General features: G+C 33.7%; 1 protein-coding gene across 1 annotated transcript in view; it reads right to left on the minus strand.

Annotated features, from left to right (window-relative positions):
* Positions 1–337: 337 nt before the first annotated feature.
* LOC108691909 overlaps positions 338–14,881 on the minus strand; it is a 30,191-nt gene continuing 15,647 nt past the window's right edge. Inside the window, exons 24-40 of the mRNA XM_018199864.1 lie at positions 13,266–13,471; positions 12,914–13,155; positions 12,615–12,698; positions 12,416–12,541; positions 12,186–12,326; positions 11,877–12,000; positions 10,021–10,213; positions 9,375–9,618; positions 9,039–9,197; positions 8,556–8,882; positions 8,066–8,447; positions 7,712–7,937; positions 7,288–7,528; positions 6,702–6,924; positions 6,156–6,519; positions 2,699–5,822; positions 338–2,581 (exon numbers count right to left, since the gene is read on the minus strand). Of these exons, the coding sequence (XP_018055353.1) occupies positions 338–2,581; positions 2,699–5,822; positions 6,156–6,519; positions 6,702–6,924; positions 7,288–7,528; positions 7,712–7,937; positions 8,066–8,447; positions 8,556–8,882; positions 9,039–9,197; positions 9,375–9,618; positions 10,021–10,213; positions 11,877–12,000; positions 12,186–12,326; positions 12,416–12,541; positions 12,615–12,698; positions 12,914–13,155; positions 13,266–13,471 (8,650 nt within the window). The remainder of the gene's footprint in view (positions 2,582–2,698; positions 5,823–6,155; positions 6,520–6,701; positions 6,925–7,287; positions 7,529–7,711; positions 7,938–8,065; positions 8,448–8,555; positions 8,883–9,038; positions 9,198–9,374; positions 9,619–10,020; positions 10,214–11,876; positions 12,001–12,185; positions 12,327–12,415; positions 12,542–12,614; positions 12,699–12,913; positions 13,156–13,265; positions 13,472–14,881) is intronic.

The following is a 14,881-nucleotide window of genomic DNA, read 5'->3' on the forward strand; positions in this document are numbered from 1 at the left end:
ACTACATTTCCTTAAAGATAAATCTGTATAATATTTTAACGGCAGTAAAGGAAATGAGAATAGTTAACAAAATTAATGCTATGCAATAATCAATAGTCAATAAAAAAACATTATAAAATATATGTACAAGACATTTAATTTTTCTAAGTTTAATTGTATATAAGTATGTATAAAATTGTTATTTTTTTTATGTTACATAAGGATAATTACACAATTAAAAAATGCATTGAAATAATTTTATATATTTGCAAAATAAGTAATTATATTCAATATTATATTGTATATCTATTTGTTATAGAAACATGTATATAAATAATACGGAGAATAATGTCTTGAGTTAGGACGGCGGAGTTGTGCTATCAGATCGAAGTTGCGATGGTGCAGCTTCGCTGTATGCGATATCGAAGACGCTTTTTTTCTCGAGAAGTTGTTGATGGCGTAAACGACCGCCACTTTGGAATGACGCTGCATTTTCTGACTGTAGATCACTCTCGGATTGTTCATATTGCGATCCACACGGTTGCATTTCGAGGCATCTTTCTGGAGATAACTGTGGCGATGGGTGCGGAGCCGGGGGTGGATGAAGATAAAATGGAGGTGGTATTCTCTCATATTTATATTCCGAGTGCTGCAGCAGACGATGCTGCGTGTCCGAAGTAGAGACCGGCGGTGGTCTGGCGAATATCTGAATCGTTGGGTCTTCCTTAAGACTACCCTCGGCTTTTCTTAATTGTCGTCCTTGACGCACAATGGCCTTCAACTGCTCTGATTCGACGTTCACCAGAGGTTTAATTTTGCGTCTGGTACGCGGCGTCATCTCTGGTGTTTTGCGCTCCACTGTTAACTTCTCTCTTTGTTTTGTCGTTTGCTTCAAATTTCTACTTACCCAACGTGGTAGCTGTTCCTCGTCATCCGTTGCTTTCTTCTCTAATTTCTTTTTCTCCGCTTCCTCGCGTTTTTTATTGTACCAAGCCATGTACTTTGATTGCGTTTTACTTATGTCGATTTCGCCAGTTTTCGAAGGAATTGTAGTTTTCTTATCTGTCTTAAATTTTGATTTAGATACCTGCTGTTTTCGAGGATGTTGTTCTTCCCTTCGTGGCGATCGCTTCTGCGATTCACTACTACTTCCTATTTGCTTCACTGAATCATCATCGATAAATTTACGAGATCGACGCTGAGAATAACTTGGCGTAGCTTTTTCTTCTGATTTATCAAGAACACGTTTTCTCTCCCCGGATGAAGGCACTTTCAATCGTTCAGATTTCTTTGTTTTCTTCACGAAACGTTCGGAAGGTATAGTTTTCGTAATACATTTTTTCGAAGTTAATGACACATCACTTTCTTTACTTCTTATTTTGTCTATCTCAATGTCTTCAGTTTTGTTCATTTCAATAGTTTCAGTTATTATTTTATCTTTTTTCAGATCTATTTGTTCAGATTTACTTGAAGGCGATCTAATTTTACTTTTATCATCTTGTTTCACAGATTCGGACATTTTTTCAATCTTTTTTCGAGGCGTAGCAATCTCGCTTTTGGATTTCGCGTCTTCCTTTATTGTGGGAATTTCATCATTAATGTTTTCTTTTGGTATGTCATTTAATTCTTTAATACTTAGAGTCAAAGGAACTATATCTTGAATTGTTGTCAATAAATTTTTTATTTCCGATTTTATATCAGTTTCTGGTTCTTCAATTTCGATTTTCGATTCAAAATCTTTATCTGTTATATCTTTATCGTTTCCTTCTTTTAAAAGAGACATAGGCGAAATTCTTTCGTCAGAAAAAGTCTTTCCAGATGTACCAGCGATTTCAATATCTTCTTTTAATTCACTCATTGATTCAGTTGTGATCGAATCTTCTGTTTTCTCAATTTCATCAAGTGATAAGTTGCTATCTGTATCCTCTTCTAGTTCGGTTTCCGTTCTTGTGTCTTCTCCATCTCTGAAAGTTCTTACACCAGACATTCCTACTATTTCAATGTTTTCTTGCTGCTGCCATTTTTGTCGATGGCGCGGAGTGTCATAGGGTCTTGTGGTCAGCGTTGTTTTCCTAGAAATATCACTGGATGAGTCGCTCTCCTCCGAAACATCGAGTGTATCATCAATAAAGCTGCTAAAAATTGGAACGCTTACGTCTGCTTGCTGCTCTCCTTTGTCTTGTGGCTCTGGGACTGCTGTGCTCTTAGAAATTATTACAAAACTCTCCACCATGTCTGATTCACTGACAGTTGATTGTTGCAAATTCGAATCCTTCGGCAACTCGATGGAAGATTCCTTATCAAGTACTTCAAAAGAAGTACTTGATAAAATAGTAAAAGCTTCTTCATCAGAGCTTTCTTTTACTGCAGGTACTTTTTCTGTTGCTTCTTCATCTTCTTGGAACAGTGATTCTTCTTTTTCCTTTGTATGTTCAACTTGTAATTGTTCTTTAATAACTTCTTTTTTGGAAGTAGTGACGTCTGTTAAAGATGTGAGAAGCTTATCTTCATCAAGTTCCTCTTCTTTTGTTTTGTGGATGTCAGATAGTCTTTCAGGAGATATGTGCGATTCTTTTTTAATTTTATGGCTTTCAATTTCTGTCTTTATAGTAAGATCGTCGCTTAACTGCTCCAATTCATCTTTATCAGTAATTTCCTTTACAATATCTGGTATTTCAGTGAGCTCCGATTGAGTTGAAGCGTGATCTGATTTTGACGCTTCATCACTATTTGACGTTTCATCAATGTATAATAATGTGTCATCATCAATTGCAAATGCTCTCTGAAAATCATTTAAATTTTTAGTATCATCTGTAAAAAGGCGACTGGTATCGAACGATTCTTCAGATATTGTAGTTGTCGATTCTTCTTTTTTTTCTACATCAGATTCTTGAATTTCATATTCTTTTGATCTCTCTACGTCATTTTTAATTTCACGTAATAAGTCCTCTTCCTTTTCAACAAGTTCCTCTTCGTTTTCTCTCTGCATTAATTCTTCTACCATCTTTTGTCTGGTATCTATTGCATCTTTTGTTGAAGAAATTTCCTCTTCAATATGTTTCTCTGATTCAAGACTTAATTCTTCTTTTTGATCACTTTCAGTTTTATATAATTCTTCAGTTTTGTCTGTTTCATTTGAATATAATGACGTATATCCATTTTTATGTTCTTCTTTTTCTTCTTCTATATGCTCTGTTCTATCAATTGATTTGGTCAAATTTTCTATATGTTTCTCCAATGCAATCGCTTTTTCACTCACAATCTCTTCAACAACTTTCTGTATTTCATGTAATTCTTTTTCCGGTATAACTTCCTCTTTTTCTGACATTTCCTGTTCGGTTTCATAGGAAGATTCTTCTGCTATTTCTTTATGCTTTCCAGACATATAAGCTATTCTTCTTTCAACAGCTCTTTTCTCACTATAAGATGGCACTTTTTCTGTTTCTTCTAACGCTTTTGTGATAAGAGAATCTGAAGGCACTGGTCCCTTGCTGCTGTCTTCTAATTCTTTCTCAGAGACTTCAAATAATTCAGATTGTTCTTTACTTGGGATGTCTAATATTGTCTCACTTTTGTGTTGCGTATCTTCCACATTTTGAACAATTGCGAGATCTTCAATAGTTTCCTTTAACGTTAAGTGTTCTTTGTCAAAATCATGATACACATTTTCTTTATTGCTGCTGAAAACTTCACTTTCAATCATAGCTTGCATTTGATGTTTTAGCTTTTTTGTCTGTGATTCTATTACGAAGTCGTCAGAAAATTGTTGTATTATTTCGATATCTTCTTTACCATTTACAACGTCTTCTTTATCTATGTTTTTGATCATTGTTGGAAGAAACATGCTTGGCTGATCTCTTCTCTGCAATTCTGGCACGAAGTCATCAGAGAATTTCTCGCTTACGTGTAGTTTCTGTTTTGATTTTTGTTGAGCCGCATGATTCGATAGAACTTCTGAAGACTCCATGCTTTTCTTGTCGAAATCGCGACTCATGAACGAATCCTTTTTGCCATTCATATGATCGGAACTTGTACTCGTGCTTGGTTCCTCCGAAATATGTTTCTTACGACCAATCGCTGCTAATTTTTGCATACGCGTTATTTTGGCAGTTTTGTCAGCCTTTGGCCTGCCGCTTTCTTTACTCGCGACTTTTCTGCGCTTCTCGAGCTCTCGATCCTGTTGTATGATTTGCTTCTTGCGTTCTTTACGTTCAAGCGTTTGCCTTTTCACTTTCGTATGGCTACTTATTTGTTTGTGTTTCGCAGCTTCTTGAGAAATTAATTTCGATTTCTTCGTTTTTTCAAACACATCCTCGTTTTCGGAACTACCGGCACTCATAATCTGCGGTTGCTGGTACTTAAATTTTTCTTTGTTCGTCTCTTTTGATGTACTTGGAGAAACTTCAAATCGTTTGTGCTTCTTTGAGTCCTCTGTTTTTTTCGATGTATTATCTGAATCTTTCTTGGAGTCTTGCGAGATTTTCGATTTCTCCTGACTTGTACTTTCAGACCCAGTGGTCTGCTGTACTTTTTTATCAGCGAGTTTACTTAGTTTCTTCGTCAGCATTGTGATCTCTTTTTCTAAAACTCGGAAACTGGGTTTTATCACGGATTCTATCTTCTTTTGCTTCTTTATTTTACTTTCTTTCCTGGTACTTGTCTTTTCCGTCGTTTCGCGAATATATTTTTCATTATCGACACTTATTTCCGGAGAAGACAAGCTTTTCACTCTTTTCTCGTCAAAAGATTTATCATGTTGCTTATCTGCTTCCGTCGATGAAGAGGAACCATTTTTCTCATCTAGTACTTTGTATCCAATATTGCTCTCTTCGGTGTACTGTTGACGAGTTTTTGACTTTCTTGCTTTCTCGCGATAAGTACTTCCGTTCTCGTCGAGAGAATCTGAAATTTCCCGCAGCACTTCAGGCTCCAAGGATACCTTTCGTCCCTCCTTCACTGCTTGTACTTTCTTTCTCAGAATGTTCAGTCGTTTGTCAAAACATGGGCCTTCCTCTTCTTTGATAGGCGTTTTCGTCCATAATGTTCGCGTTCTCAATTCGCTTTCTCCGTGACGTTTCTTCCTTTTTCGATTTCGGATATCCTCGTCGGACTCGTCATTGTCACTTCTACTTCGGACATGTCGATCCGTTTGTGTCGCAGCGGCTCTGTCAGTCTGCGTCCCGATTGCCACTTGTCCGGGAAGACTTTGGGTCTCTAAGTAACTTGCGGCATCCATCATTACGCCACCAGCATGTCTAGATTCCCTCTCCAATAGTATTCTTGTCAATAGAGCATTTTGCCTCGCCAATTCCATATCGTGAAACGTGTATGACTGCATCGTAGTGGATTGCGTTTGGTCTTTGACGATTAACGGTCTATCTTTGGGCGATATCCCGGGTACATTTGTTGAAATCTCTTGATGACGAACATCCCGCACTTGCAATTCCGTATCTATGTTTTGCGCCGCGTATTTATCGTCCATCGCTAGCTTTTGCGCACTAGATTCTAATTCTTCCGCGCGTCGACGTCTAACGTCCAATTCTTCTGGTAGGAGAAGAATTTCCTGCTTGTGTTGATATAAATTTCTCGAACGTTGATGAGAATCGATGGTACGCACTATCTCGGGTTCCTGTATAGGTAGTTCATGCCGTGCTTTTTGATCCTGCATGAATCGCTGCAGAAGTACATCCTTGCCATCCACTATAAAAGTTGGATAATGGCGATGTTGACTTCTATCCTCCACTTGTCCGCGTGTTACTAATTGCAGCACCTCTGCGTTACCCTCGCGATAAAAATGTTGCTCTCTTATTGCTGTCTCATTACTTAATTCAGGATCGACGTATCTGTAATAAAAAATAATATGGAATATATTCATATATCATCTTTTATTCTGGAGAAATTTTATTGCAATATCTTTTAAATTTTTATTTATTATTAAATATGTAAATATGTAACAAAATTTTAGATATATTTCGATCGATATTTTTACCAATTTCTGTTCCAAAATAGGAAATAATTATAAAGTAGATATAATATTTTAACGAAAATAAACTTTTTGAGGTTGAATTTGAGTTTCTGATGATAAAAGTAAATACTTTAATAAGCTAAATTGAAATAATAAAAGACTAATGTATTATTACGTGATAATGTATTATATTATTCATATAATTTTCTACCTTTGTCTGTAAGCTTGACGCTGAATATCCGAACCATGATCGATTTCGTGTCGTTGCAAAGAATCTACTTCCATAGTATCGTAATTTCTTTCTCTAAGCTCTCGAGTCTTCCTTTCGATATCTTGTACGTATATTCTTTCTTGCTCTTCGAATCTTCTCCTCGACAGATCATAGGCTGGATCGTCACGTAGCCTTAATGACTCTACATTTGCTTGATCGATTGGAGGACGTTCCGATATGTACACAACGTCACCAGGAAGCGATGCTAAGCCATCGTTTTTTGTGTTTTGACGATTGAATTGCCATTGATTTCTTCGAGTTGGATCTGCGCTCCAAGCTTGTTTTCTTCCATTTGATGTAATTACTATTTGATATATTGATTTTGTTAATAAATCACAAATTTTCTTTATATAGAAATAATTTTTCTAAATTTTATAAAATATAGTAAAACTATGAATGTGATTATAATATTTACAAAAAATTATTTTGAGAAAATTCTCTATCTGAACGCTTGAAAATGAAATAAAGTTAATAAAGAATAATTACTGTCAATTGCAGGTGGTTTCCGATGAAGATGTCGTTTCGGTCGACCATCGGATCGAGCAATAAGCGTTTCCGACGAATGAATTCTACGTTTTCTAGGTGCCATGTAAAATGGGCAGCCTGGACATATACAACAGATGATGAGCGCCGCTATGGCCAACAACATTAACAGACCCAGAATAATCAGTAACCACAAGAGTAGCTTATTCTCCGCTTTGTACACAGTCTGAAAATGAACTCTGATTTCTCATTTTTCTAAAATAGAAAATTATCAAATTGGAATAAAAGAAAAATATAATTTATAAAAATGCTATTTGTCAAAATTTTAAATGCAAGATAATTTGATCCTTGAAATGAATAAAATAATAACATAATATTTATAAACAATTTATTGCGCATATAGAAAGTTAGAAAAATATTTTTTAATATATCTAAAACTATTTAAAAGTAATTAATAATTGAATTAATTAAAAAATAAATTAAAGAATACAATTTTTTATGAAAAGTGCATCAAGTAATATAATTTTGAATATAAACTGACGTGTTACGTGATGAAGTTAACGAGTGTGGGCAATTAGCGTTTACTCACTACTTCGTCGTCATCGATGATTGTTTTGTTTACATAGGACTCCGTGCTGTCTCCCCCATTGTGAATTACTCCATCGATTGGAAGTTTCGTGGTAGACTCGTAGTCTGTCATAGACTCATTGGTGGTACCTGCGCTGTTGATGATGCCCACTCCATTCGCGGCTAATATGTTACGAATTTTTTCCACATCCACCAGAGGGGTGCCGATTTCGGTTTGTTCGACGCGGGCAACGATGATCGTTCTATCAGCAGAAGAAAAATATGAAAGTTTTGTGATTGATTAAGTTGAAATATTAATTTAAATTTTTCTAACTTTCATTGTCATTTCAATTTGAAAGAAATACTTCGCAAAAAATTGGAAATGTTTTTTAGTTGTTTAAATGTATTTTTTTAAATATAAAATAAATTTCGCTAATTCCATCAACCTTTTTTCTCCCGTTGGGACAGGACTACTTGTTACGGTTTTATTATTTGATACATAAGGACGTGTTTCTAGTACGGTAATTCGTCCACCAGTGATAGTGGCTAATGTTTCCGTAGTTGTCGTTAAATTTGGATGATCTCCCGAAACCACAAACATCATTATGCGAGCTTCCATGGCAGTGCCTCTAATGATGAAGATCTCTGTCTCACTCGCGAGATGAGGTACACCTAGAATATTGCATTAATGAAGAAAAGAGAATAGTAAAAATTATTTTTTGGTTTAAAATTTCAAAACTTTCAATTTTTATTATTTATTTCGCTCGCCCAAGAACTACATTTACTATAGGAATATTTACCAAGATCATATGCCCTGGCAGTTAAAGTATATAAAATATCAGTTTCCGCTCGTTTTCTTCGATGCCCTTTTATCTCTCCGAATTGTTTCAATTCGATTTCATTCGGAACGCTTTCCGTTGAATTTGTCGTATCCAGAAATACTGTTGTTTTTTTTACAGTCTCTTGTATTATGTGTTTTGGTTGAACACTTTGTGTTTTTTTATGTAATTTTTTCGAAAAATTGTCGTAATTGCTTTGTTTCTTTCGCCTGAATTTCGTGACGGGTGACAGTAACGTCAGTTCTCCGGTAATCTCATTCAAATAAAATTTATTTTCATAATTTCCATGAATCAATTCATAACGAATTTCATTATTTTGCGGTTCAGCATCAGCATCGGTGGCCTGAATTAAAATTTTTTTTTTTTCATAGAAATATTGAATATATTTATTGAAAATCTTCTTATAAATGGAAATCAATTAAAATAAAATTATAGAGAATTTCAAGATTACCTTGATAATAGCAGATGTTGAAAAATTTGTCAAATCGGAATTTAATGTAAATTCGTAGGTATTTTTCTCGAAAATTGGCGCGTTGTCATTTACATCCAGTAAATTTACTATCAAAGGTACTTCACCCGTGTTACCTTTACCGTTTTCGTCACGTGCAATTACAGTTAATTGTAGCTGCGCTGCCATTTCACGATCTAAAGACGATCCCATCGCGACTGTGATTAATCCCGTATCAGGATCTATTGCAAAAGCATCGCTTCCTTCTCCTATTATGCCTGTATATCGAATACTGCCAAAAAGTCCGGTATCTTTGTCGGTTGCATGCATCTAAAAGTAAAATCATGATTTTTTTTCGAAATAATATAACGTAAATTGTTAAATATGCAATTATAAATTAAATAATATAAACCAAAATTAGTAAAATCGAGTTTAGAGATTTATTTTTATTATGTTTATTTGAAACAAGCATTAATTATATGTTACCTGAATCACCCGTGTTCCAGCGGTGACATTTTCGGATAATGTAACTTCATAAGATTCTTCGTCAAAGACGGGCGGATTATCATTAACATCTTGTATAAATATTACGACTGTTGCTGATGCTGATAGATTTGTTGCTGGACCAACTTCTTGAGCAATAATCTAGATCACACATAAAGTGCTATATGTCTTAATTAAACATTTACTTAAACATTTATTTATTGATAAAATTAATGATGCTTATTTCAGTTACTTCTACATAAAAACATAAAAATAATATAACACAAACCAAACGACAAAATTGAATTATTTCATTCATTATCTTTGTATTAAGAATACCTTAAAAGATAAACTTTCATGCATCTCGTAATCGATGAGTGTATTGTCTCGCACCATGAGAATAAAATTTGCTGTTCTTTCAGCAACGGTCGGATTTATTTCGAAAGTACCATTATTATTCTGTAGCTTCAACGCGAAAACACCAGCTTTACCGATATCTTCATCATGGACTCTAGTCGAATATTGCTCGGGGAATATTATCACAGAACCTGGATCCAAATTCTCTGGTATCGATGTAACGTAGCTACATAAATAAAATATATGTTAATTGTAAGCATAATTGAATATTATAAATATGTAACGATTCAATATATTGGATTATCCGGAAAGTTCGAGTGCCGACTAACCTATATAATTTAATAAATATATACTAAAATTTAAATTTTCTGCGTTTAAATTTTCCTTCAACATCGGCACGAACTTTCCGGACAACCCAATATTAAGAAATTGTATTATTACAAACAATATAACGCGAGTACTAGAAAATTAAAATTAATTAAAGCGTAATGACATTATTAACTTGTAAAGTATATAAAGGCAATGGTATTAAAAGATGATGATATTTTATAAATCAGAGTTTAAGTAATTACAAAAAGACATTGGTTTGACTCTTAGATAATCGTTACTAAAATGATTGGGTACCAACTTATCATTCTCAAAATATGGCGGGCTGTTGCCTGGTTCTCCAAGAAGAAAACCGACGTCGACAACTGTTGCCTGAGCTGGCGGCTCGTCCTTAGATCTTCGTATTTCCTCAGCGACAACAGTGAGCACGACCGGTGCACCAACGTGAGTAATTTGCGTGAGTTCCTCTAAAGGCTTCGCAAGAACAATCTCACCTAAACATAGCAAGTAATTTATATTTGTATAATTTATGATGTTGTATAATCAATCGATTTTTTATTCAACTAATTCCTTCCTTATCCTTAATATATATTGATAACAGATATATTAATGATTATGAAAAATATTTTTTGAAAAATGATTGTTATTCGATACGCAAATTATACAACTATAACATATTATTGTTATTTCTACTTATTCGCTAACATTCTATACATTTCTGCTTAAAATTTCTCTTAAAATTATTATTTTATTTTAACATTTATTTATCACATTTTGCATATCTCACATATCGTGTAACATAAAAAGTAAAAGTATACAATTTTCTCATTTCTGCACGCGCGCGACTTCTATGTTATTTCGTTATTTTTGGAGAACCACTGTAACGATGTTATATACTATTTTTAATATGAATAAAACATCGCGAAGATAATGAACGCGAATTCTCTTATCCTTGTTACTTCTCCATCTCGCCTCATATCGTACACGCACGCTGACCGGCAATAATTTTACATAATGTACCTGCGGAATCGACTTAAGAAATCGTTCGCAGCGACGGATGAATGTGTATACCACTGGATATACGTAGAACCCGCACACGCAAGGAGTCGTAGTACGTATCGCATGCTCCTTGCCACGGAATGATAAGCATCGCAGGTTGAAAAGCAGAGAGTGACCCCTGAGAACGATCGATACTTGGCCGTAGACTGTCCAGACTTATTCCGACCACCTTTAGCTCCTTCTGTTTACTTCTCGCCAATTTTTCGCGTTCTTACCTGACTTACTTGGATTTCTATGAAATATCTAATGTTCCGAGAAACGATAGTAGTAATAAAAGTTTTATTAGCATAACTTTTATTCGTGCATAACGTAGTTTTTATTTCAAAAAAAAAAGAAAAAAAACTTAATTTTATAAAAAAAATAAAATTCTTTATTTGTCAAAATTATTCTGTTAATCGATTCTTAATGAAAATATTTATACATTTTGCTTTTATACGTCATTATTCATCAATTAGAATACATTATTTAGAATATATTTTGAATCGATAACATTTTTTTAATGAATTTTATTAAGGTTTTATGATTTTTGTTTAACAATAAGATTTTTATGTAAAAAATGATGAATGTTCATGTGAGTCTGTTAGTGAATACAAGAATTCATGTGATTTCTTCCGCGGACTTTACGCGGAAAGTAGAACAAATTACTTCGCTATCAAGAAATAAAAGATCGACATCGATAGAACGGTAGCGAACAAATTTCCCTGCTTAATCATTGTCCGGCGTTTTTCGCGGAATGAGGTCAGTCCTCGTATACCAAAAGGGCATATATGAATCAGCACCGTTACTTCTTTCTGTCATCGAGGTTGTCAGGTGGAAAAGACGCGAGACGTGCGATAGATCGAGGAATTAACGATGACTCAACTTGTCGAGTAAATTAATTACACGTACAATACTAATTTGCATCTGCGATAGGAGAAATTCTTTAATCTTTGAACGTTCTTTTACACGTTCAACTCGAGTAGCATAATTGGAACGCACGCAACCAAGGATTCAGGATAAAATGTAGTACAACGATGATGAGAAACTACTTTCTCCCAATTCTCTTAACTTTTCGTCGAACTGCACGTACAAGATATTGAAAATTCAACAGTTTCTCACCGGTTGTTTCCGAAATGTTGAAAAATGGTATGAAAGGATTGCCTTCGGACACCAGACCATACGTGATTTCACGCGGTACTCCTTTATCTCCATCTTCCGCGTGAACTCGTAATATTACATCCCCCTGGAACAAACGAAAAAGAAAAGTTATTGCGATTAAATAATAATAATATTAATAATGATACGGAAAAAGCATATCATTTTTATTTATGTAAGATAAAACAGAACACTCAAATATATATCTTTCTCTATGTGAACAACTAAATTAAAGTAAATAAAGCAAGTTGGAAAGTGATATATTTAACTTACGATTTGTACAGAATTATTAAGCCTAGTTAAAGGGGGTGCTAGGGTAAAAATTGGCGGTACATCCTGTACGTCTTGCACTATAACGACGATATTCAGTCCCGCGATGTTCCTAGTATCTTTTCCGGGTTCCGTGTAAGGATCCTACTTGGAAATTATATATTCTATCAGTGACATGCATACTTACGGGCGTAATAATATTGTATGCTTATTCGTAGAACAATTATGCTTACCGTCGCGTAAATGGTGAGGGTATACATCGATTGCGTCTCAAAGTCCAACTCGCCGATTAGCGTAATGATTCCGCGCGTTTGCGTAGGTGTTTGTCGTTGCCGAATAGTGAAAAGTTCTTTCGGTTGCTAAAACGACGTTGTATCTTTATGTTTCGCCTTATTAATTTATATAAATACAAAATAACCATTAAATATGTACCCATAATTCAATGTAAACTGGCTTGCCGCTCCAAGAGTTCGCTCGTACGAGAAGATAATCTAATTCTCTGCCTGGCTTAGCATCCTGTATATATGTTTTGCATTAATTTTTAATGTTACTCGTAATGTTACTTGTAATAATAGATTTTTAGAATAATAATAGATTTTATTCTTATGTAGATATGTTATACCGATAATTAATGATCACGTGCAAAACTTTATAGAGCGTTATACACCTATAAGGTCGGAGTAATTACGCACTAATTAATGTTGTTAGAAAAGCCATTAATAATTACACACCTCAGGTACCATTATCAGGGAAGGAATGTGAGGAAATATTTTATCACGCGAGGTTGTGGCGTTTGTTGCGGAAATGGTAGCCTGCATCGAATTCGAGTCTCCCTTGGTATCCCGAACCCTGACGGCGAAATCGTGAAGACGTCCTGGCATAAGGCGTTTCGTTAAAATTACATTAGCCTGACAGACTTTGTTGTACAATGTGCACGGCAAGTTGTCGATTCTTACAACGGGTGTAATTGTTGCTGGAAATAAAATATAGAAGTCATTATTTTAATTCCTGATTACTGATCGAATTTTAATAACAATCAAGATTTTTGATTATTCTTCTTCTTTTTTTTTTCTTTTTAATTACCGGTTATTTCGAACACAAGAGGAAAGTCTGCATCCTGATCGGTGGCGCGTAATCGAAAAATGACGGAATCGACTTCGGCATCGGCTGGAACCAATACCAATCCCATATCCGTAGATGTGTCGAAACGTGGTCGTGCACTTTTGCCCCAACCGCAAACGAGCCCCAAATAAACCCACGCTTTAAACCATGCTCCTACGAAGGGCATTCTAAAAGAAGATAATATTTTTTCTTATGCCATATATAAAGCGTTGAATATAAAACATTCGGAAGTAGAGGGCATCGAACTTATAATTTTTTAAGTCCTTGTTAAATATAATGCAAGTAACAATAAATCGGTAATATGCTATATCTCTATAATCCACGTGTAATCGACATTAATAGTGAAAAGATGGTAAATTTTGATACGATGGTAGATATCGATTTTATGATCAAGGAATGGGGTCGTGAGTATTCATTGTCGCGTCTCAAAACAGTATATTAAGTGTTCTTGTTTTTGATTCACATTATAAAGTATAATATTATCGATATAATCGTATAATGAATGGAATCTTAATTTCCTAATGGAATTTTATTTTCCTTTCCTTATTTTCCTTTAATAATATTGTAATTATATACATCAAGTCATAATACAGTTAATTTAAATTTTGATAAACTTTTTTACTTAAATTGAATAAAATATGTATAATACAATCAAATAAAAATATTTGTCAATATGTTAAAATTCATATATTTAAATATATTATATTTTATATTAAATTTAAATATATTATAAAAACATGTATTATTTAATATAAGTAAACATGAAATATTTATATTAGGTTGTGGAAAAAGTTCTTCGTATTTTTTAATTTAAAATTGTATACACAATATCTTCGTAAAAAAATGAACAAAATTTAAATTTAAAAAAGAATTTTAAAACTTGAAACTTCTACTTTCGAAAGGTTACTATATTTTTTGAATTTCTGTGAGTTTCTGTGGTAATTTTTATAAAACCACGAGCTGAAAAAGATGAAAGATTTTTTTTTACTTTGGGGATCTCTCCAAAAAAATTTACGAAAATTTTCGACTACCTATCGTGAAAGCTTGAAGCTTTCCCTACAAAATCGTTTTTTTTAAAATGTTTCTATGATTTTTTGTTTCTGAGTTATTCGCGAGTTAAATAAAGGAGTATTCTGACTTCGATTGCTCATAACTCCGAAAAAAAATTATCATGATTGATTATTTTATGTTTCTTTTTATGTTTTTAATTTCACAAAAATATGTATCTATATTTAAGATCTTCCAAAACTTGGCAATCATATATTTTTCTTTTGATTTTGTTCTCTATGTATACATTTTAATTGTTGAAGTATTTCTGTACATTTAAAAGAAATGCGATCACATTGTGTATATGCATATAGAATTTATTATATAGCTGTAATTACCGCAATTTAAAAAACAGATTCTTAAAGCTGAAACTTACTCTAGCGAATGATAATTATAATAAAAATTTCGCAACAATGAAAAACTTTTGCAAAAAAATTTTTTAAATATGAAGAAATTTTTTCCCCGATCTAATATATAAAATATGAAATATTTATATATTTATAAATAACGAAATGTTAATAAAAAATTAT

The sequence above is a fragment of the Atta colombica genome, unplaced genomic scaffold (assembly GCF_001594045.1).
Source record: "Atta colombica isolate Treedump-2 unplaced genomic scaffold, Acol1.0 scaffold55, whole genome shotgun sequence".
Lineage (NCBI taxonomy): Eukaryota > Metazoa > Arthropoda > Insecta > Hymenoptera > Formicidae > Atta > Atta colombica.